The 24,131-nt window shown below is 36.2% G+C and overlaps 1 protein-coding gene across 5 annotated transcripts in view; it reads left to right on the forward strand.

The window, feature by feature from the left end:
* The first annotated feature begins 207 nt into the window (after positions 1-207).
* SANBR (SANT and BTB domain regulator of CSR) overlaps positions 208-24,131 on the forward strand; it is a 54,858-nt gene continuing 30,934 nt past the window's right edge. For 2 of the 5 annotated variants that reach the window (XR_006734709.1, XM_045549676.1), the window contains exons 1-11: positions 805-1,078; positions 2,130-2,262; positions 4,676-4,825; positions 7,530-7,716; positions 9,370-9,463; positions 11,681-11,919; positions 15,679-15,737; positions 17,725-17,885; positions 21,458-21,544; positions 21,656-21,766; positions 23,910-24,033. Coding sequence is in view for 4 of the 5 variants with exons in the window: in XM_045549676.1 (XP_045405632.1) it covers positions 4,676-4,825; positions 7,530-7,716; positions 9,370-9,463; positions 11,681-11,919; positions 15,679-15,737; positions 17,725-17,885; positions 21,458-21,544; positions 21,656-21,766; positions 23,910-24,033 (1,212 nt within the window). In the remaining variant the exon portion in view is untranslated. Of the gene's footprint in view, positions 315-804; positions 1,079-2,129; positions 2,263-4,675; positions 4,826-7,529; positions 7,717-9,369; positions 9,464-11,680; positions 11,920-15,678; positions 15,738-17,724; positions 17,886-21,457; positions 21,545-21,655; positions 21,767-23,909; positions 24,034-24,131 lie in introns of those variants that run through there. The other 3 variants (XM_045549677.1, XM_045549678.1, XM_045549679.1) reach the window with 3 other exon arrangements.

Raw genomic sequence — 24,131 nt, forward strand, 5'->3', positions numbered from 1 at the left:
GGAGCCCGCCCCGCAAGGCCGCAGTCCTCTGCTGCCGCTAGTCCCGCTCCCTCCCGCCCGGCGGGAGCTCCTGGCTCATTGGCTCCGCTGCTGTGGCGCTGGCCTGCGATTGGTCGGGCGGCGTCGGCACCAGCGCTCGCCCGCCGCTGGGCGCTCGTTCCCGGCTGCCGCCTGGGAGCGGGCGGGGTCGGCGTTTGAGGGCGTCACGGTCGGGGTAGCGGACTGGGTCGCGGCTGCTTCATGGCGGGAGCGCGGGCGGTGGCGGCCGCTACAGGTGACAGAGGCGCAACAGGGGCCACCGCGGCCCGGTAGAGGTGAGCTAAATGCCGAGGGGTTCGGGTGTCCGCAGCGTAGCGGGAAGGGCGGCGACGGGCGGTACCGCTTGCAGCCAGCCTGTTCCCGCCGCGGCCCCTCACCCACGGCGGGGCGGGCTGGGCCGGGGTCCTGCTCGCCCAAACGCGCCCACGCACAGCCCGCAGCACCCTGGCAGCCCCCCTGCCCGTGTCCCGCAGCCCGCCAGCTCCACACGTCCGCAGCCCGTCCCGCCCACGCACCAGATGAGGGAACTCCAGCCTCGCCGGCCCGGCCGCGCCCGGGTCCTCTGCCCCGCATCTGCCTCCGCCTCGTCCCCGCCCGCCCGACGCCTTTGTCCGCCCCTAATCCGCTCCGCTCCCGGAGAGCTGCGCCTAGGCGGGAGGGGGGCCACGAAGGTCTTGGGGTTCCCCGAGGACACGCCGCACAGTGAGCCTCAGAGCCTAAGGCTTGAAGGGCTTGGATGTATGCATCCTGGGTTTGGGATGTGATTTTACTTTTTCCTTCACCATAAAGGCCAACTGCCTCGGATCTCATCTGTGGCCAAGGGTCAGGAAGCCTGGGCACAAGGCTTCTCCCTGGTCCAGGATGACTCAGTGTTACCGCCACCCTCAGTTATGCCAAAAGTCACTGACCTGCCCCACTGGCCCCCGTCTTGCCACTGCCTAGGAAAAAAGTCTCTTGTCTACAACAGCCTTTTTCTCGTTGGGGAAAAAAAGACATCAGATGCCTGTCTGGACCTCTACCTGGTGTGGGAGTGATTTAGGTTAGTCTTATTAATATATACACATAAACAAAGATAAAGGAATGGGGGAAGGGATTTGCCTCCCAAATTGTGTGGTGTGTTTCTAAAAAGCGTAGTCTATTAAACAAATTGAATTTTTATTTTTGGTAAATAACACATTTTACCTTAAGCAAATTTAAAATTTTAATTCACCTTTTGCATGCCAGTGTGCTGAGTGCTTTATATATAGTATTATTATTATTATTATTGAGACAGAGTCTCGTTTTGTTGCCCGGGCTAGAGTGAGTGCCGTGGCGTCAGCCTAGCTCACAGCAACCTCAAACTCCTGGACTTAAGCAATCCTACTGCCTCAGCCTCCCGAGTAGGTGGGAGTACAGGTGATGCGCCACCATGCCCAGCTAATTTTTTTTTTCTATATATATTTTAGTTGGCCAGATAATTTCTTTCTATTTTTAGTAGAGACAGGGTCTCGCTCTTGCTCAGGCTGGTCTTGAACTCCTGACCTCGAGCAATCCACCCGCCTCGGCCTCCCAGAGTGCTAGGATTACAGGCGTGAGCCACTGCACCCGGCCAGTATTATTTAATCATCACCATAACCTCAAAAGTAGGTATAATTTTCCTGATATTATAGCTGAGACAAATGAGGCCTTAGGTTGCACTGCTAGAAGTGGTAAAGCTAGATAAGAATCTATAGCTGCCTCTTTCTACTCATTTTATGAATCTGTTTAATCCAAGGATCTCTGGAGTGGTAGTGCTACTACTACAAGCATTATATAGTCCTCGTTCTGTGCCAGGTAACACTTTTCACATATCCTCAAAAGTATGTGAGTTCCAGCCTGAGCAAGAGCGAGACCCGTCTCTACAAAAAAATAGAAAAAATTAGCTAGGCATGGTGATGTGCACCTGTAGTCCCAGCTACTTGGGAGGCTGAAGCAGGAGAATCGGTTGAGCCCAGGAGCTTGAGGTTGCAGTGAGCTATGATGACGCCACTGTACTCAAGCTAGGGCAGCAGTGAGACTCTGTCTCAAAAAAAAAACTCTGTGAGCTAACTACTATTATTTTTGTTTTACAGATGAGGAAATTGAGGCACAGAGATTAATCTGAATTAGATAATACCTTAAGTGGTAAAAACGGTTACAAATTTGGACAGTCTGGCTCCAGAGTCTACACTCGTAACCACTGCACCATATTGGCCCTTCAACAAGGTACATCCCTGGTTGGTAGGAAGCTACAATGTTAGAGTGCTTCATGTTTTTCTTTTTTAATTTGTTTTTAATGTTCATGGAAACACATGTAGGATAACTTTATGATGTTTACCACCTGACATCCTATACCAGCTTCTTATGTAAATAATTACATAGTATTAATCACAGTTAACATTTATTGAGTACTTACTACATTCCAACCCCTGTGCTGTGTTTTAAATATCTCACATAATCCTCAACACAATCCTAGGAAGTGGATACTGTTATTTTATGCTGCATCTCATTTGTGAGATACTTTTGTTGTGTTCAAAGTGCTTTCACAAAATAATCCCTTTGATTCCCTCTACACTGTCAGTGAGAAGTATTACCATCACCAAATTTTATTGCTACAGTTCAGCAAGGGTAGATGACTTACCTTGACTGGCATGTGATAGAGCTCAAACTCAAACCAGAGCTCCAGACTCCCCTGTACACTGCTTTTTCCATTGTACTGGTCTGTCAGTGGATCTTTGCTTTGTACTTCTTGTACTAAAATAGACCACATTTTTCAACAGGAACAGCTTATATTTGGAGATCGTGTTCCCAACCTAGAATTAGCATTAGTCGAATCATGGATATGACTAGCCATAAACCTCTGTCATTATTTTCATCTGTAAATTTATGTTCCAACTTTAGATACAGTGCCTGGCATATAGTGCTAGGGGGCTCAGTAATGTTTGAATAAAATAAGAAGTGTCTCATATACATTGATATAAAAAGGTTCCTAAAATGGAATGGGTAGTTTCTTTTTCTCTTTGATACCACAACCTTCCCCTCACCACCACGTCACAACCAGGAGCTTTCAAAATTGTTTCATTGACTCTTAACTAAATTAAAAATGTATTAGGTTCTGTTCCTCCCCACCCTCAGCCATTACTCCCAATCCACGGTCTCCATCATACTATTCCTACATACATCTTGTATAGAACAGAAAGAGCATGGATTTAAGAGTCAGTTTTACCTGGGTTTGAATCCTTGCTCTCCCTCTTATTAGCTAAGTAAGTACAAATTACTTAATTTCTCTGAACCTGTTCCCTCATCTTGTAAAATTGGGGAGAGCACCTATTGTATAGGGGTGAGGTAAGAATTTATGGAAATAACATATAAAAGACTTAGCACAGTTCTAAGATCCCGGAAGATACTCAGTAAATAACAGCCATTATGTGTCACTCCTCTGCCCCTCCATGGCTCCCCTCTGCTGTGGCTCTTCACCAAAATGATATTATTAACAATTGTCTGTTTGTCTGCCAGTGTTCTTCACCAGACTGCTTGAGGACAGGTCATAATAGGGATTTTTGTATCCCTAATGTATGGCATGTAGTTAGGGTTCACTAAATGTTTGTTGAACCACATTCAGTTTGGAAAGCCATCTGGAGCCTTTTTTCTTGGTAATCCTATGGTCTGAAAGTCTTGCACACCCTTGACTAAGATGGAGGGCACCGGATATTGTTATTCAAGGTCTCCTGGATTGAACTAGAGGTTGTGATGAGAGGAGAGATGGGTGGGGAGCCAGGTGAAAAAGCTTGGGAAGCCTCTACTCTGCAGGAGTGTGTGTGTGTGTGTGTGTGTGTGTGTGTGTGTGTAAGTAGTAAACCTTCTCAGGCCAGTTGTCACATTACTTCTAAATACAAGGAAGAAGAGAAGAACTTTCCAAAGTGGAATTGTTTCGAACATGTAGAAATAACACTAGAGGTGTTGCTGTAATCTTCCCATCATTTATAACTAATTATCACAGGACACAATAATTATTATGCTTAGCCTAAAATATCAGAATAACTTGGTTTTAAATTTCATTTTATTATATCAGTAAAAATTCAGTATGCTCAGCCTTCATTGTTTATAACATGGACATTCATTCACAGAAAAATGGAATCTTGCTTAGGAATAGAATCTTCTTAATCAGCTATGTTTCTTATGTTTTATAGCTTAATTCCACCATCCTATGAATTGCTAATCAGAATATAAATCAGGTACATTTAAGGATTTTTTTAGGAAGATAAATTATATTCAACTTTTTTCCCAATGTTTTATTATGACAATTTTTGAACTTACAACAGAGTCAAAAAGAGTTTTATAATGAACACCTATATGTCTAGCACCTAGATTCTACCATTAATATTTTATTATGTTTTTATCATATATTTATCCATCTGTCCATCTTTTTTATAAATTCATCAACCCATTCAAATGCTTTTATATTTGAAGAGATTTGGGCTATATGTTATTTGTTTATTTTAGATCAGTTTTATTTTTCCTGTATATAATAGCAGATAATTCTTAGGAATGAATTATAACTTATTGATAATGTTCTGAGAACATTTGGATTTCAGATTTAAATAAAGTTGTTTGTCTTTCCTGTTTCTGGTTCCAAAAGATGAGTCGTGGATATTCAGAAAACAACAATTTCGTGAACAATAATAACCAAATGGTGTTGGACATGATCCTTTATCCATTAATTGGAATCCCTCAGACCATCAACTGGGAAACAGTAGCAAGGCTCGTGCCAGGATTAACACCCAAAGAGGTAAATAACAGTCCCCCAGATATCCCCTGAAAAAAATCAGAAAAGTTGATCAATTTAAAGAAACAACTAAGGAAAAAAACTATTTGAGGTTTACATATCATGTGCATGTATTAATACTGTATGTACATATCTGTATTATTTGACTAGATGCAAGTTACATTAATTATATATTAACACATTGACTGCCACACTGTAAAAAAAAATTTTTTCCTTGGGGCCATGATATTTTATTACAAAAACAGAATAAAAACTTTGAAAGCAAAACAGTCCTTTCTAATTTAATGAAAAATTTTTTTTTATTGTTTCCTGTGTTTTCTTCGATAAAAATATAATGTAAAAACTTAAAAATTAGTAATGTAAAAAGTAATCTAAAACTTGAGAAACAGTTCATAGGATAAAACATTTTTCTTGTGTTGTCAGACTTAAGTGTAATTTAAAGGTAAACAAATAGAAAAATGAAATTTATTGACTTCCATTCATTTAATCCACATTTTTAGAATTAAATTGTCAATATTAATTGTAACAATAAGGACATCAACAAGTAAGATTTTCATGAACTAACTACAGGGTTTTGCCCAGGGGCCACCCATCATGTACCATGTATGTTATAGCATGGCAGCATGAGTTACTTGTGCACCATGTGGCTCCCAAGGTAAAGAGACATGTGAGTTATATATTGTTTCACAGGGCCCCAGGCTCAAACCTAGCATGAGTTAAATACAACTCACATGACAGTTAATGTGTTAACCCACCTGCTATGTTTATTTTATGTTTTTATTTATTTATTTATTTATTTATTTTGAGACAGAGTCTCACTCTGTTGCCCGGGCTAGAGTGCCGTGGCATCAACCTAGCTCACAGCAACCTCAAACTCCTGGGCTCAAGTGATCCCCCTGTCTCTCAGTCTCCGGAGCAGCTGGGACTACAGGCATGTGCCACCGTGCCCGGCTAATTTTTTCTATATATTTTTAGTTGTCCAGCTAATTTCCTTCTATTTTTAGTAGAGATGGGGTCTCACTCTTGCTCAGACTGGTCTCGAACTCCTAACCTCAAATGATCCACCCGCCTCAGCCTCCCAGAGTGCTAGGATTATAGGCATGAGCCACGAACCACCTGCTATGTTTAAATTCGACCTCATCGTATATGTTTATAACTGAAAAGTCACTAATAATATCTTAATTTAAGCAAAATAAGTGTTCTTGTAAAATTATGGGTAGATAAAATTTTTATAAATCAGATTATATGTTATTAAATCCCTAATGCTGTGTTTCTCAAACTTAAGTAATATTGAAACCTTTTTAAAGGAAAAAACTTGGAAACTCCCAATGATGACTTTAATTATTTTTATTATGATATAAATTAAATAGGCACTAATAATACTAGGTATAAACACACTTCATACAGCTGTAAACCAAATTTATACACTACAGACATAAATGAACACTAAAACCAACACAATTCAAACTAATAATGCTAACTTAATATGTTGAGTAATAGTGGTTTTGCTAAAATTAAATTGCTAATTTTAACACAAATATTATATGTATAGTGTGTTGTGGCATTCTTTTCCATTGCCACGTGCCTTTCAGAGCCTTCTATTGCCACTTTTCTCTCAAAAGTATTTTTTTTTTTTTAAGAGACAAGGTCTCGCTTTGTCACCCAGGGTGGAGTACAGTCATGCGATCATCGCAACCTCAAATTCCTGGGCTGAAGCAGTCCTCGCACCTCAGCCTCCCGGGTAGCTGGGACTACAAGCACATAATACCACACCCAGCTAATTTTTATATTTTTTATAGAGACAGGGTTTCGCTGTGTTGCCCAGGCTGGTCTTGAACTCCTGGCCTCAAGCAATACTACCGCCTCGCCTCCCAAAGTGCTGGGATTACAGGTGTGAGCCATGGTACCACATGTCACTGAGTCTTCATTATTTTAATAAAGAAAATCTAGTGTCACCAATTAGATATGCTTTGGTTTGCTTTCCACTGAAGGTTAGGGTTTGGTCTTATTCCTGGTAGGATCTCAGTTAATATAAAAATAAAAGCCAAGTTTTTAACTAAATTATTAAAAGTATCAGGTGTTAATAGATGCAGAGCAAAGGAATATATGGTTGATGAAAGCAGTCTTCATCTTTGTACAAGAGCATAAACAAATATTGTTTTGAGTTAAAGCATGTTAATATAAAATTCTACCTTGAATTTTAAAAGAGAAAAAAATAAGCCAGATTCTTTTGTGTAGTGAAACGTGTACAGATTTTTTAGATGTTATTCAACAGATTAATATTAACTTACAAAAATAATTATAGAAATGTACCTTCAAATAGAAGGCAAGAAAAGAAAATATCTTCTCATCTTTTTATTTAAAACATTCTCAAACTTCTTTTTTTTTTTTTTGAGACAGTCTCACTCTGTCACCTGGGCTAGAATGCAGTGGCGTCATCATAGCTCACTGCAACCTCAAACCCCTGAGCTCATGCAGTTCTCCTGCCTCAGCCTCCCAGGTAGCCAGGACTACAGGCGCATGTCAGGATGCCCAGCTAATTTTTCTATTTTTAGTAAAGACAGGGTGTCTCTCTTACTCAGGCCTGTCTGGAACTCCTGAGCTCAAGCGATCCTTCCACCTTGGCCTCCCAGAATAGTAGGATTACAGGTGTGAGCATTGCGCCCAGCCTCCAAACCTCTATTTCTTTCATTTTATATCATGACAGTGTGCAAAAAGGTTTGATGAGCTGAGGAGCAGTGGAAGCTCACCTGTTGACAACCAGTATAATCCCCTAATGGCTGCTGGAGAGAGTCCTGTTGAAACTTTAGCCACATATATCAAATCATCACTTCTTGACACACAGGGAGAATTTCAGGAGACTCCAGTTGGTCAGGATGCAGTTTCCAAAACAGGTAAGACTTAAAAGTACAGCACTTGTCCTTATGATGATTCTACAAAATATTATGTATTCCAATCAACTTTTCTTTGTTTGTTTAAAGGTTAGTATAAATATTAAAAGAAAAATTTATTAGTGTTTGTATCTTCCTGAATTTTAAAAATTATATTTATCTTTGCTGTGTTTAAAAATTTTTAAGTGTTAATATATAGGTCAAACACTATCACCGAAAAAAAATCAAAATTTTCTAATCTATTGGCCTAGTTATTTCATATTTATTATTTATTATGAATATTACTTTACTTTAAAGGGATTTGCATTATACCTTTTTTGTTTTTTTGTTTTTGAGACAGAGTGTCACTCTGTTGCCCCAGCTAGAGTACAGTAGCTTCATCATAGCTCACTGCAACTTCAAATTCCTGGGCTCAAGTGATCCTCCTGCCTCAGCCTCCAGGGTAGCTGGGACAATAGGCACGCACCACCATGCCCAGCTAAATTTTCTATTTTTAGTAGAGAGGGGGTCTTGCTCTTGCTCAGGCTGGTCTAGAACTCCTAACCTCAAGCGATCCTCCCTCCTCAGTGTCTCAGAATGCTAGGATTACAGCCATGAACCACCTCGCCCAGCCAGCACTATGCCCTTTACTTCTGTGGTTCCTAACCCCCAGGTCATGGACTGGTACCGGTCTGTGGCCTGTTGAGAACCAGGCCACACAGCAGGAGGTGAGCAGTGGGTAAGTGAGCAAAGCTCCATCTGTATTTACAGCCACTCCCCATTGCTCACATCACCAACTGAGCTCCACCTCCTGTCAGATCAGTGGCAGCATTAGATTCTGCATTATGGTGAGTTGTATAATTATTTCATTATATATTACAATGTAATAATAACAGAAATAAAGTGCTCAATAAATGTAATGCATTTGAATCATCCCGAAACCATCCCTACTGCCCCTGTCCATGGAAAAATTGTCTTCCATGAAACCAGTCCCTGGTACCAAAAAGGTTGGGGACCTCTGTTTCACTAATTTCTTTTTTCCCTGAGAGCATCTTGCTTGTCTCTCAATTTTTTTATACCTGCTTTTTTTTTTTTTTTTTTTTTTAAAGAGGCAGGGGTCTTACTGTGGTGCTCAGGCTGATCTTGAACTCCTGGGCTCAAGCAATCTTCCCACATAGGTGGGAATACAGGCAAGCACTATTGTGCCAAGCCTACAGCCACTCTTTATTGCAGTCAACAAGTGCTCAAATAACACAGTAGCAGAGCAAGAGAGATGTTTTCTGCAATTCCATTGTAAATAATAACTGGTTTTAGAAATCCTCAGGGTGGAGTGAGTTATTTTAATCTCAGAAGAGTATTGATATAAAAATTCGCTTCAGGAAGAGAAAACTATGCTGTTGGCTTTTGAACATTTGACCCATATTTGTACACACTGCATCAGTATTTTTTGAAATCTTCACTGTAACATTATCAATTTGTGATTCATATTTTTTGTACAGTTTATTCCTTATACCTTCAGAAATATTAAGGGAAAATGCCACCTTACAAGTACCATCTTTAACTAGCCTTAGAAACCATGCATTTACAGTATAACCATTCAATAAGTAAAAACCCATTCTCAGCTAGAAATGCTAACTCCCCCCCTTTTTTTTGTATGTGTTTGTTTCTGTATTTAAGGAAGACATAGTATAGCTTCCACAAGGAATTGTTCTTCAGAAAGTGAAAATTGTACTACTCGTAATGGTGGAGAAAAGACTGAAGAATCTGAAGGGTAGGAGGCTGGTTGTTTGCTAGATAAGATTTAATATTAATATCAACATTAAATTATAAAATATATGATTGGTGATTATATGCATCAGTTACCATAATTTAGGAATATCACATTACACAATTGCTGAAACAATTGGAGTCAGCTTGGTTCATGTGTTGAACTATGACTATACCTAAACATATGGCTTGCTCATGTTATTATTTATAAATTGGACTACATTTTCCTATTTTAAAATTTTTATTTTTATATTTGTAAATATTAGAAATAATATCTATTAACATAAAACTTTGAAAAGTACATTTTAGTACCCAAAGAAAAATCTCTATGCCATTAGTTCTCCAACTTTATTAAAGAAAGTGGATGTATATTTTAGAACTATTTGAATATAATTACTCTTTACAGAAAGGTTTACAAATTAGGCTGTGTCTTTCAATGTATTGCAAGTTTTGATAGTTTTATATTGTTTTGTCTGTTTTATATACAATAAACTGTACATATTTTAAGTGTTCACGTAGATGATTTTTGACAAATGGGTACACCATATAACCATCACCGAAATCAATATCATTCCTGAAAGTTCTTTTGTGCACCTTTACTTTCAGTAGATTTTTAAATAACAGCTTTATTAATATATAATTTATATATCATAAAATTCACCCTTTTGAAAAAGTTCTGGAGGTAGATGATGGTGAATGTACTTAATGCTACTGAACTCTAAGCTGAAAAGTGGTTAAAAGGGTGAATTTTGTTATGTGTATTTTATACAATAAAAGAATTCACCCTTTTAAAGCATATAGTTCAGTGGTCTTATTCACATAGATTTTTTTTTTTTCTTTGGAGACAGTCTCACTCTTTTGCCCTGGCTAGAGTGCTGTGGCATCTGCCTAGCTCACAGCAACCTCAAACTCCTGGGCTCAAGCAATCCAACTGCCTCAGCCTCCTGAGTAGCTGGGACTACAGGCATGCGCCACCATGCCCGGCTAATTTTTTCTATATATTTTTAGTTGTCCAGATAATTTCTTTCTATTTTTCAGTAGAGACGGAGTCTCGCTCTTGCTCGGGCTGGTCTCGAACTCCTGACCTCGAGCGATCCTCCCACCTCGGCTTCCCAGAGTGCTAGGATTACAGGCATGAGCCACCACGCCTGGCCTCACATAGATTTTTAACTGAAAGGTTTGTTTGTGTGACACAAAAATTTTCCAAGTAATTTTTTAACTGAAATTATCTAATATTTCATATTATAGGCCAAAAACCACAGAAACTTGACGTTTCATTATATTAGTTATTACCTGTTTATATTTTGACCATGATTTCTTTGGAAGAACAATTTGTGAAAAGTTATTTAAATTCTTTTGACTTTGATAGACAGTGATTATAATCTTTTTTCTGGTAGCCCAATTTTAGTTCAAGTGTAATTATTTTGCATTAGAAATTTTGTGAATTAAACAAAATAAATCCATATTATAGGATAGTGTGTCTCTTTCTATTTATACTCTTCGTTTTGTAATGACATGAAGGTAGATATGGATCATACCAATGTTTCTTTTTGAGGTGATATAATTTCCAAAGAAAGTGAATTCAAGGGGAATATAATTTTTGAAGCAAACTTTCTGATGTATCATCTAAACTTATTCTTAAATTATTTTTAAATATGTAAATAAGCACATTATAGTCCTAAGAATCCTTTTAACTACATTTATTAATTTATATTTAATAAATGCCTAAAAGCAAACTTTCTTGCTGTTAAAAATAGCTAAGTAAGCCATGCTAATTTTTCATTTCACTCTTTAATGAATAATTTTAGCTGGGTTTTTTCAAATATTAAAATTTTAGGATTTTTATCTTCCTCTCATACTATAACCACGTAAAAGTACTGTTTTACGTTCCTCATAAGAATTAGAATGTCTTATTTAATCTTTCTTTGTGAATTGGTATTATTGAAAAATAAATTTTAAAGCATGTAAATTATTAGTCCCTTAGGAACAATATTTTTGTTTTATTAAGCCAGTAGCTTACTAAAATTAGTCATTATCTAAGATACGATCAGCTTAGCAAGACATTTACTTGAAAAATTCTGAATGTCAAAACCCCATAAAACTGAATTGTGGTCAAAATCTTCAAAAACATCTTGTTCTCTTACCTCCACTAAATGTCAGTATTCTTGGCTCCTCTCTAAAACTCTAATAATTTCATTTTTGTGTAACATTTTTTATGAAGGCCAAACATGGTGATCCATGTATGTGATGAAGCAAAAAACTTGAAAGAAGATTTTATTTGCCCACGAGATCTTTTGATATCAGAAATGAAGTACTTTGCTGAATATTTATCTATGGATGCCCAGCGCTGGGAAGAGGTGGACATTTCAGTTCATTGTGACGTTCACATTTTCAACTGGTTGATAAAATATGTTAAAAGGAACACTAAGGAGAATAAAGATTGTGAGATGCCCACTTTAGGTAAAAAAATAATCTATTGCTTATTTTGTAGTGAAATTTGTGTGTCACCTGGTAGTTTCTTCAGGCCAAAAGTAAATGTGGAAAATGTTTTGGATGTTAGTATTTATGCTCATATTAGTAATACCTTTTAGAAAACTGATACCTCATCTTTTTTAGTAAATTATATAATAGTAAATTTATGACAAATGGACAGGTCTCTAGATCAGCAGTTCTCAACATATGGTATATGAACCACTGGGGTACTGGAGACCCTTTTAGAGGGTCGACAAGGTTGAAACAATTGCATAATAAACAAAGATGTTATATTTCTTTCTCACTGTGTTAACATTTGCTCAGATAATGCAAAAGCAATGGTGGGTAAAACTGTTAGAGCTTTAGCCCACATGTAGACAGGGGCACCAAACTGTACTAGTAGTACCTAGTTACATAGTTAAAAAGGAAAAAAAGAATAAAAAAATCCATTTTCACTTAAGAATGTCTTTGATGAAGCAGTAAAAGTTACTAATCTTATTAAATCTTGGTGACCCTTGAATGTATATCTTTTTAATACTCTAATGAACTGGGAAGTACACTTCTACTGCACATAAACATATGATGGTTTTCTTAAGGAAAAGCAATTGTGTGATTGTTTGAGTCGTGAGGTAAACTAGCTGCTTTTTTAAAAATAGAAAACTATTTTTACTTGAGAGAATGACTGACAGAGAAATTATGGTTATTCAGACTTAGATATTGGCAGACATTTTCTTGAAAATGAGCTGGTCACTTAAAGGAAACAAAGTATTTGTTATCAGTGATAAAATTCAAGCTTTCAAGTGAGAATTACAGTTTCGGAAAACTTCCCTGCTTTCATGTGCTTGACAGCGTCTCAATACTTAAAGATTTCTGATGAGATTGGTGGTTATATTGATGAATGTAATTTTTTAATATATTGTACAATGAAATAAAATGTTTCAACATTTGGAAGATCTACATAACTCAATGAGCCACAGTATTTTCCGAACAACCAATACATTATGTTTTTAAAAATCATGCATGGAGGCCGGGCGCAGTGGCTCACGCCTGTAATCCTAGCACTCTGGGAGGCCGAGGCGGGTGGATCGCTCAAGGTCAGGAGTTCGAGACCAGCCTGAGCAAGAGCGAGACCCTGTCTCTACTAAAAAATAGAAACAAATTATCTGGCCAACTAAAAATATATAGAAAAAATTAGCCGGGCATGGTGGTGTATGCCTGTAGTCCCAGCTACTCGAGAGGCTGAGGCAGAAGGATTGCTTAAGCCCAGGAGTTTGAGGTTGCTGTGAGCTAGGCTGACGCCACGGCACTCACTCTAGCCCGGGCAACAAAGCGAGACTCTGTCTCAAAAAAAAAAAAAAAAAAAAAAAATCATGCATGGGTTAAAGATCCATTCAAAGTATACGAGATAAATCAGTGGATTTTGATGTTAACAGAGTATGAAAAGTTCACTGATACAGTTTCAGATTCCATTGCAACTAAATTTTAAGAAACTCCCATTTGGGTTGGATGCAGTAGCTCAGCCCTGTAAACCCAGTGCTTTGGGAAGCTGAGACAGAGGATCACTTGAGCCTAGGAATTTGAGGTTAGTCAGCTTTGATTGCACCACTGCACTCCAGACTGGGTGAGACCCTGTTTCAAAAAAGAAAAGAAAAGAAAAGAAACTACCATTTGTCAAATTTTGTGCAACATCAAAGAATGCTACCCACAAATTGAATAGATAGGAGAATCCAGCTGTCTTCTATTAAGTCAGACATTGAAGAGATTTGCAAAAAATGTCAAACAGTACTACTTTTCCTACTAATTTTTTTTATTTTTGAAAATATATTTATTTTTAATAAAAATATGTTAACATACAATAAATCTTTTATTGTTATTTTTAAATGAATTAATAAATATATTTTTTAATTTCTAACATGGTAAATACTAATAGATATAACCCACATAAACAAAAGCTCTTTAGGATTCTCAGCTTTTAAGATTATAAAGTGGTCCTGAGATTGAAAGCTTAAGAACTAGTGTTTTGAATGATAGCATACTATTAGTATTACTCGTAGAATTAATCTAGATTACCAAGTAAATTTTCAGTGGGCATAGACTTGTATAGAAAATCACACTTGTGGTTTAATAAAGTCTGACTGTGTTACCAAAACTGCTATTTACAGCAGTATCAAAATATTTCTGAACTCTTATTCAGAGTAAATAAATCTACATTGACTGTAAAAGTTTTCTAAAGAAGTTTATAACTTAACTGTATTCTAGTGACCAAATTAATAGGAAAGGTTTTCAGTGGTCCTTAAATAAAAATTACAAGATTGCTAAATCAAAATTTTCAGCCAGTTGGAGTCCAGAGATTCCAGACTACCCAGCTATGAAATGTGTGTGTAAAATAAAAATAAAAATATATAGCGAGGAAAAAAGTATTGTTTGATCCAGTATATTTATGTGTATAGTAAAGATAAAAGAAATGGAGCAAAACTAGTCTTTCTGGTATCTTTGCCCTTAAGTCATTGGCTACAAATGTAAGCTTTTACAAAAGCAATCTTTATTCTAATCAGGAAACTACCAAAATGCTTAATTAAATCTCTAATAATCCACCCACTGGTTCTTAACTGGGCTTGGGTATATTACCATTTCCTGAGGAGCTTTTTCACAAGCATCTTCCTCCCTTCACCATTTCTATTTGAGACCCTTTAATCTAGACTTATTATTTAAAGAAAGATTAGGATTACTTACTCTAACCATTGTCTGCTTAGTCCTTTATTTAGAAGAATTGTCTTAGTACTGTAATGGTACAAAATAACAATTTTTTTTGTTTGTCTTAAATATACCTCATGGGGCCGGGTGTGGTGGCTCATGCCTGTAATCCTAGCACTCTGGGAGGCCGAGGCGGGCGGATTGTTTGAGCTCAGGAGTTCAAGACCAGTCTGAGCAAGAGCGAGACCCCGTCTCTACTAAAAATAGAAACAAATTATGTGGACAGCTAAAAATATATATAGAAAAATTAGCCGGGCATGGTGGCGCATGCCTGTAGTCCCAGCTACTCGGGAGGCTGAGGCAGTTGGATTGCTTGAGCCCAGGAGTTTGAGGTTGCTGTGAGCTAGGCTGATGCCATGGCACTCTAGGCGGGGCAACAAAGTGAGACTCTGTCTCAAAAATACATATATATATACCTTGTGGGAGATGACAGGTTTACTGAAACTGTAGTGTCAGGTGGCATCCCCCTTTTTCTATCTGTATGCCTGAAAGCTCACTCAGTATGCCCTCAGGAAATAACTTCTACAGTAGTAAATTTTTTATTATCTTTCAGAATCTTTTTAAATTAAATATTTGTTCATAATAAGCATTGAATTCCTTTTGAAATAACTTCATTAATAAGTGTTCTCATTAATCATTTTCAGAATTTTCTCACTATGACTTTTGTATGTGTTGCATTATAGTCTCAATTTTGATTATCTTTTTCTCTGGTTTAGTGAAGGAGAAGTTTGCATATGTCATATTTTAGCTGGAGTCTTTTTACTTGTATGAATCTAACTCCAGGGAAAATTTACTGTGTGCATTTTCTTTTAAAATGGAATTTTCTTTCTTTTGTATATCTAACCCATATGATATAATAAGACTGTATTAAATTTTTCTGCTAAAGTAACATTTTCTTTTAAGGTGAGAAGGAGCCTGTTCACAGGATATGGATATTGAGGTGCAAATCAGAAAGAAAACCTAATTTTTTTGTTGTTTTTTTTTTTTTTTTAGAGCCAGGAAATGTCATTTCAATTCTTATTTCATCAGAGTTTTTGAAAATGGATTCATTAGTAAGTATTAATAAAAAGAAATTAAAGTTCTCTCTTCACTTATGCTTTTTTTCCCTTCAAGTATCTAGAAAATTCTAAGACATCTTACTAAAATAGTTGCTAATTCAAGAGTGTGATTTCATTAGAATAAACTTCTTGTTTGGAAGTACTTTGTTCTGTTGGAAAGGGGTTAAGCCTATTATATATCATTTGTATGGTATGCCGATAAAGCAAGCAATTAATCCTCAAGGAGTAGCTCACTGTTATATGAGATGAAACTAAACAAAATTAACTTTATCCCAAAGGGGATTTTACCCTACAACCAAATTAAATTAAAATTGATTAGAATATATTAATACTTATTTTTGTTATTTAAGTAATTTCTTTAAGCATGTTTTGCTTATTTGTGTCTTTCACTTATGTTCAGTGAATGAAGAATGAATATCCAACAATTAAACAATATAATTTTGTGTATGTATCACAGAAGTTCATGTCTATTGCTTAAGAGCAGTTGAGGAAACATAAAAGCACAATATATACATACAGATTTCAAGTTCTAACACTGAATATATTTATTTTCCCTTTTTTATTTGATAAATTTCTTTATCATTAAAATGATTTTATATGTTTTTGTTATTGATATTTTGTGGTTCATATTTAAATAAATATTTGCTTTATAATGCCTGGTGAAACTGTATTACACAGGCCAGACAATTCCTTTGCTATGTTAACAGATGTGAAATTTGTTTATTTAATTGTTTAGGGTCTGACTAGTTCCCTGTTTCTTTCTGATCCTTAGCCCCTCCCTATTTAGCCAGCTGGTATTAATTGCTTCAGGAAAGGGTTACAGAAAAAAAGCAGAGACTAAAAGAGTCTTTGAGTTTTGAAATTTTTACAACTTTGAATTTTGAAATCTAAGCCCTAAAGGATAATTTTTTTGCCCTAAGCAAAATATTTTGAGGAATACATGGCTAGCCTCTCTTTACTTTTAAAGCAGATAAATGTACCTCAGGTTGGAGAAAGAGGAAGAAAAAAAGCAAACACAACACAACTGAGAAAACCCTGAATTAACTGAAATTTTGTTTCTGCCACCCAGAGAAAAAGAGGCTTAAAATTATAACTAAGTTTAATTATCAAAAGTTACATATCCACCCATCTCTTCCCCCCAGCCCCCACCTCTGTCCGATACCCAATTGGTGTTATTCCCAAATGTGCACTTAGGTCATGATCAGGGAAACCAGTTTGCTGGTGAGTACATGTGGTGCTTATTTTTCCATTTTTGGGATACTTCACTTAATAGAATGGGTTCCAACTCTCTCTAGGAGAACCAAAGAGATGCCATATCACTGTTATTTCTTATAGCTGAGTAATATTCCATGGTATACATATACCACATTTTGCTAATCCATTCATGAATTGATGGGCATTTGGGTTGTTTCCACATCTTTGCCATTGTGAATTACCTACTTGATGAGTGCGATGCGCACTGTCTGGGGAATGGACACGCTTGAAGTTCTGACTCGGGGGCATGGGGGGAGGGGATGGGTGCATACCTATGTGATGAGTGCGATGAGCACTGTCTAGGGAATAGACACACTTGAAGCTCAGGCTCGGGGGGATGGGGAGATATGGGCAATGTATATAACCTGAACTTTTGTACCCCCATAATGAGCTGAAATAAAAAAAAAAAGTTACATATCCTGTACATTTGACTTTATAGGCTAAGATTTATACTTGCCACAACCATAAAAGATGTATTATTGTTTTAAACGTTCTAAAGAAAAGTTGAAAATAATTTTTTTTTAGGTATGTATATATGTCATTGCAGATTTGATCTTCAGGACCACTTTGGAATAGTGTAGATTAACTCAAATAGGCAAAACCCAGCTAGTGCCTAGCAAAACATGGATTAGGCTTTTAATGTATTTTATCTTTGAAAGCTATTGCTATGACATTATCCTTCACACTACTGTTTTCAACATTCATTTTCTGTTCTGTGTTTTTTTAGGTTGAACAATGTGTTCAGTATTGCCACAAAAATATGAATGCCATAGTAGCTACCCCATGCAACATGAACTGTATTAATGCAAATCTTCTTACACGTATAGCTGATCTGTTCACACACAATGAAGTTGATGATTTAAAGGACAAAAAAGATAAATTTAGAAGGTAATTTTTAAAATTGAATTTTAAACTTAATGTTCCTATTAAAAGAAATATATTTCTATTTAATGTTAGTGAAATATTTTACTTTTAGAATATACTTAGAGATATATTTGTATTTTATTTTAAGTGAAGTAAAATTTATGCAGAGCTAATGGCTCAAGATAAAAATTATTAATAGTAATTAGTTATTTTGTATAATGAACATACGAGCATATAGTGATAGTGAATTATGTTAAAAATTATTAAGACACTACTCAGGAAACTGAGGTGGGAAGATTACTTGAGACCAGGAATTGGAGGCTATAGTGAGTGATGATTGTGCTTGTGAATAGGTACTGTACTCTAGTCTGGGCAACATAGTGAGACCCCCATCTCTAAAGAAAAAAAAAATTGGCCTTGGTATAAAGGGGAAGAGTAGTATGAGAGGAGGTCAGCAGTAGTTATATCATTTAGGGGCTGTTTAGGTAATAGCAAGTAGGGTATACTTTATTCTAGGTATGAATGGAAGCAGGGGAGTGACATAACCTGATTTGTTTTCAAGAGCTCGTTCTGGTTGCTATGTGGAGAATATACTTCAAGGATATAAGAAGCAAGGAGACCTCTTAGGAGGCTAGTGCAGTAGTCTGTTGAGAAATGAAAGGGTTTGAACTACGGTAGAAGCAGAGGAGCTGGAAAGAAATAGATGGATTCAGGATGTGTTGTTAGAAAGATTTGATAGATTTGTGAATAGAATGATGTAGGAAGAGAGAGAGGATTCCAGGATAATCATTATGTTTTCAGCTTGAGCAACTAAGTGTATGGTAGTACCATTAATGGAGAAAGGAAAGATTGGGAGGGGAAGAACTGGGGTGAGGGAAATCAAGAGATAGATTTGGGTCTTGTTAAGCTTATTTAATATACTTCTTAGACATCCAGGTGGGATGGCAGGTAAATAGTTGGATTATTACTTTCATTTTTAGGTCAGAGATCAGGGTTTAAAATAGCAACTTAAGAGTAGATGAGGTTTGAAACCATGGAACTGGATGAGGTTTCCTAGCAAGAGACTCTAATTAGTGGGGTCTTTTGTGTGTCCTGTTCAAGAAATCTTTGCCTACCTAAAAGTGGCAAAGACATTCTCCTATATTTTTCTATTATTCATCTTGAATTAATTTTTTTGTGTGTGGTATGACATAGGGATTAAGGTTCATTTGTTTTTTCAAATAGATAAGTAGTCAACACAGCACCCTATATTGAAAAGACCATCCTTTCCCCACTGAATTGCAATGGCAGCTTTACTATAAATCAAGATACTCTATGTGAGGTCTGTTTCTGAGTGGTCTGTTTTGTTTTGTTGATTTGTCTATCCTTGTGTCAGCATATTGTCTTAATTACAGTTCCCTTGTAATAATTTTTGGTATCTAGTAATCTAAATTCTCAAGTTTTGCCTTTTTTCAAGATTGCTTTCTTAGCTATTTTAGGTCCTTTGCATTTCCATATAAATTTTATAATCAAGTTGTCCATTTTCTCTTTCACACACACACACAAACCTGCTGGAATTTGGGGTTAATATGGAACCTGTAGATCAATTTAGGAAGACTGAGCATCTTAATAATATTGAGTCTTTCAGTCCATGAATATGGTATAACCCTCCATTTATTTGAGCCTTCCTTAATTTATTTCAGCAATGTCTGATAGTTTTGGTGTAGAGATATTTTTCATTTTTAAGTTTATTCCTAGGTATTTAAACTTTGGTGCTATTGTAAATGGTATTTATTTTATTTTCTAATAGTTAGCAAGATAGTATTGATAAATGCTACCCAATATTTAAAGGTTCAGCAGAGGAGAAGTAGCCATTGAGGATCCTGAGAATGAGGAGCCAGTGAAGTAGAAGGGAAGGCAAAAGGAAAGAAGGTTTCAAAAGGAGGAAATGATTTAAGTGACCAAATATGTGGAATGCTGTTATCATGTAGAGTATGATGGAGATGGAAATGTTACCAGCTGAATTTAGAAAACTTTTTTCCAGTTGTTTTACTCTGAATGATTACTTAAAAAGTTAGCAGAAGCTATCAGGGATAGGTAGGCTCTAAAGAGGATTTTTTAAAGAAGAGAGATACTAGATATGTTTATATGCTGATCAGACTCATCCATGAGAGAGGAAGAAATTGATAATGCATTGAATTATCTAAGAATTTAGTTCTTAAGGGGGATGAGCCAGAGAGGAATTATCCAAGAGCTAAATAACTGAAAAGAGGAATGGAATCCTAAATCCAGATTTGGCTTTTAATAGCAGCAGACATTACGCAAGGAAAAATGGAGACAGGTAGGACATACATTTGGAATTAAAGACACACTTAGAAGACTTTAAGTTCAATTATATTATGCATAATAATAAAGTATATTATTGAATGCTTAATATTATTGAGCATTTATTGAAAGCTTATTCTTATTAATGCTTGAATATTATTAAGCATTTATTGAATGCTTAATATTATGTCTGGCACTCTTAAAAAACATTGTTTATAGGCTGGACATAGTAGCTCTCACCTGTAATCCCAGCACTTTGGGAGTCTGAGAAAGAAGGATCACTGGAGGCCAGGAGTTTGCAGCCTGGGCAACATAGCAAGACCTGTCTGTACCAAAAAAAAATTTTTTTAATTAGCTAGGTTGTGTTGATGTGTACCTGTAATCCTAGCTACTTGGAAGGCTGAAGTAGAAGGATCACTGGAGCCTAGGAGTTTGAGGCTGCAGTGAGCTATGATCACTGCAGTGAGCTATGATTGTGCCACTGCACTCCAGTCTGGGTAACAGACCGAGACCCTGTCTCAAAAGATAAATAAATAAAATTAAAAATTAAAAAATTGAAGCATCCTTTAATTTTCATAAAACCTTATGAGGCTGAAATTATCAACCACATTTTATAGATGAGAAAACAAGGTTCAGAAAGGTTAAGTTGCTAAAGATCATATACCTAGTTATTGGTGGTCCTGGATTATTAAATTCTTAAAATCTTTAATCTTGAATATTACAGTACCAAAAGATTGAAAGAAAGGTAGATATCCATCAATCTTATTTTTCTTGTGAAAATAGATTCTTGATCAAGCAGTTCTCATTTGTAGGTTTATTTACTTGGAACATCAAAAATGTATTGTAAGGCTGGGTGTGGTGGCTCATGCCTGTAATCCTCGCACTTTGGGAGGCTGAGGCAGGAGAATTGCCAAGAATTTGAGACCAGCCCGAGCAAGAGCAAAACCCTGTCTATACAAAAAATAGAAAAATTAGCCAGGCAGGGCTGCATACGCCTGTAGTCCCAGCTACTCAGGAGGCTGAGGCAGGAGAATCACTTGAGCCCAGGAATATGAAGTTGCAGTGAACTATGATGAGGCCACTGCGTTCTAGCTGGGGCCACAGAACGAGACTCTGTCTCAAAAAAAAAAAATTATGAACTTCCAAAGAGAGCCTCTCTGAGGTTTTACTAATCTTATTTTATACATGCACAGATAGGTCTGTTTATTTTTATTACTATAAAATAAAACTATAAAGAAATTTTAGTAAAGTAAATACAGAAAATTAATATTTTGGTCATTTGTTGTTAATAGTAAACTTTTTTGTAAGAAGATTGAGAGACTGTTTGATCCTGAGTACTTGAATCCAGATTCTCGGAGTAATGCAGCAACATTGTATAGGTACGGTACTGTGTTTTTGCTTTGGTATACTTTATAATGCAGCTATATTCTTTAATTTACTACATTTAAAATTTTCTTCTTGGATTTTTTTGTGTCTTCTTTATGTTATAGATGCTGTTTGTGTAAGAAACTTTTAACAAAAGAAACAGAAAGAAGAATTCCTTGTATTCCTGGAAAAATCAATGTGGATCGACATGGAAATATTGTCTATATTCACATAAGGTGTAGTGAAGATAAAATAAAGCTTTTTAAATGGGAATTTCTATCTAAAACAAGAACTATCAAAGCAAATAAAAATAAAATAAATGTGAATTTCTAGTGTATTTGTGAAAGAAACAGGATAACATCTTTTCTGAATGTGATCCAACTTTGATTTAGAAAGATGCTACTTTCAAAGCAAAGTTATAAAAGTTACATTTTGTTTACTGGGTACATTTTATAATTTTTTTAATAAAACATAATGTTTAATTTTAAACATTTAAAATGATAAAATTTATTATATACTAATCTTGAAAGATATTTGGTCAGTACTATTAAAATGATTTTACTAACAGATTTTAGTTATCTATATAATATTATGAATATATTGAATTTTGTAAGAGAACCAAATTTTCTTTCATGTGACTTTTGGTTAGTGAAGAAAATTGTCTTTAACATTGAATTTTCTGTGATCTATTTGTTTCATACTTTGTCAGTATTCCATTAATACATATTCTATGAATACTTAATATATATTCCTCTTTATGTTCAAAGCAAGTTCTCATTCTGAGTTGGGGGAGGGTGTTGTAAATTGGTATATCTCAGAAAAGCAGAAACTTAAAAATGTATGTATTCTTTGACAACATCCTACTGCTAGGAATTTATCCAAAGGAGTAATGTTGAGTTTGTGAAAGCATTTAACAAGAACATTTATTGCTATATTGTTTAAATAGCAAAAAAAAGGGGAAACAAATGATAAGCAGACTAAAATATACCCATATAGTAGTATATTTATATAAAACACATCTAATCAATTCTTAATGTGCAGCCTTTAAGAATAATGTTGTAAAAGAATATATACTTATATAGAAAGTCGTTAGTAGTAAATGAAGTGAAAAAAATAGGATATAAAACAAATAGAAAGGCCAGGCTCAGTGGTTCACGCCTGTAATCCTAGCACTGTGGGAGGCCGAGGCGGGAGGATCGCTTAAGGTCAGGAGTTCGAGACCAGCCTGAGCAAGAGCGAGACCCCCGTCTCTACTAAAAATAGAAAGAAATTAGCTGGACAACTGAAAATATATACAGAAAAAATTGGCCGGGCATGGTGGTGCATGCCTGTAGTCCCAGCTACTCGAGAGGCTGAGGCAGGAGTTTGAGGTTGCTGTGAGCTAGGCTGATGCCACGGCACTCTAGCCCAGGCAACACAGTGAGACTCTGTCTCAAAAAAAAAAAACTAGAAACATGTTCACTAAAATGTTAACTGTGATGTTACCTTAGAGTGATAGTATTACGGATGGTTTTAATTTTCTTTTTGCTTGTCTTTTTTTCTATATTAAAAATTGATAGCAGTTTTATTAAAGAAAAAAACCTATGTTATATTTTATACAGTAAAACAGAAATACAGAAAAGCACTTAATTAGACCCTAGTATTTATAGCACAGTCAACTTTAAAATGTTTCATTCTTCTCTTAGTACAATAATCAGGAATTCTTCATTAGTTATTGTAAGAACCTAGAATTTTATACTTTTTTTGTCTTGAGACTTGATTCACCTTTTGAAAATTACTTCCATTCTGACAGCAATAATTATTAGTAGCATGTGAAAAAGTAATTTATATTAATTTCAACATCCATTTTTGTTGCTTTATTCAAAGTATTTTTCTACAAGTCAGTAGTTGATGTACATTTTTAAAATTGTCTTTAAAGGCTGGGTATGGTGACTCATGCCTATAATCCTAGCACTTTGGGAGGCTGAGGCAGAAAGATTGCTTGAACCCGGGAGTTCAAGACAAGCCTGAGTAAAGTAGTGAGACCCTGGATCTACAAAAAAATAGAAAAATTAGCCAGGCGTGTTGATACATGCCTATAGTCCTAGCTACTTGGGAGGCTGAGGTAGGAGGATTGCTAAGGTAGGAGGAGCCCAGGACTTTGAGGTTACAGTGAGCTGTGATCATGCCACTGCACTCTAGCCCAGGCAAAGGAGCTAGACCCCATTATCCACAGAATAAGACAAACTCCCACGTGAAATTGTATCTAACTTTCACTGTAGTACAAATTACACCCAGCATTTGGGGAATGTTCTTAGAAATGAAACACAAATTTTAAAACATCTTTTTAAAACAAATTGTTTATATTACTTGCTTATAAAATTGAGGCTCTTTCCCCAGAGATAAGACTTGGGATGTTCATGAGTATTTGAATAGTCTTTTTGAAGAATTAAAATCTTGGAGAGATGTATATTGGCGCTTGTGGGGAACAATCAACTGGCTGACTTGTTCAAGATGTTATCAGGTAATTTTTTTTCTAATTTCCTGTTCTGCAAACATTGAGAACAGAGTTCTTTTGATATCTGCTGTTTTATTAGAATTTGGATGTATTTAGACAATATT

The sequence above is a fragment of the Lemur catta genome, chromosome 4, assembly GCF_020740605.2.
Source record: "Lemur catta isolate mLemCat1 chromosome 4, mLemCat1.pri, whole genome shotgun sequence".
In the NCBI taxonomy this organism is placed as follows: Eukaryota; Metazoa; Chordata; class Mammalia; order Primates; family Lemuridae; genus Lemur; species Lemur catta.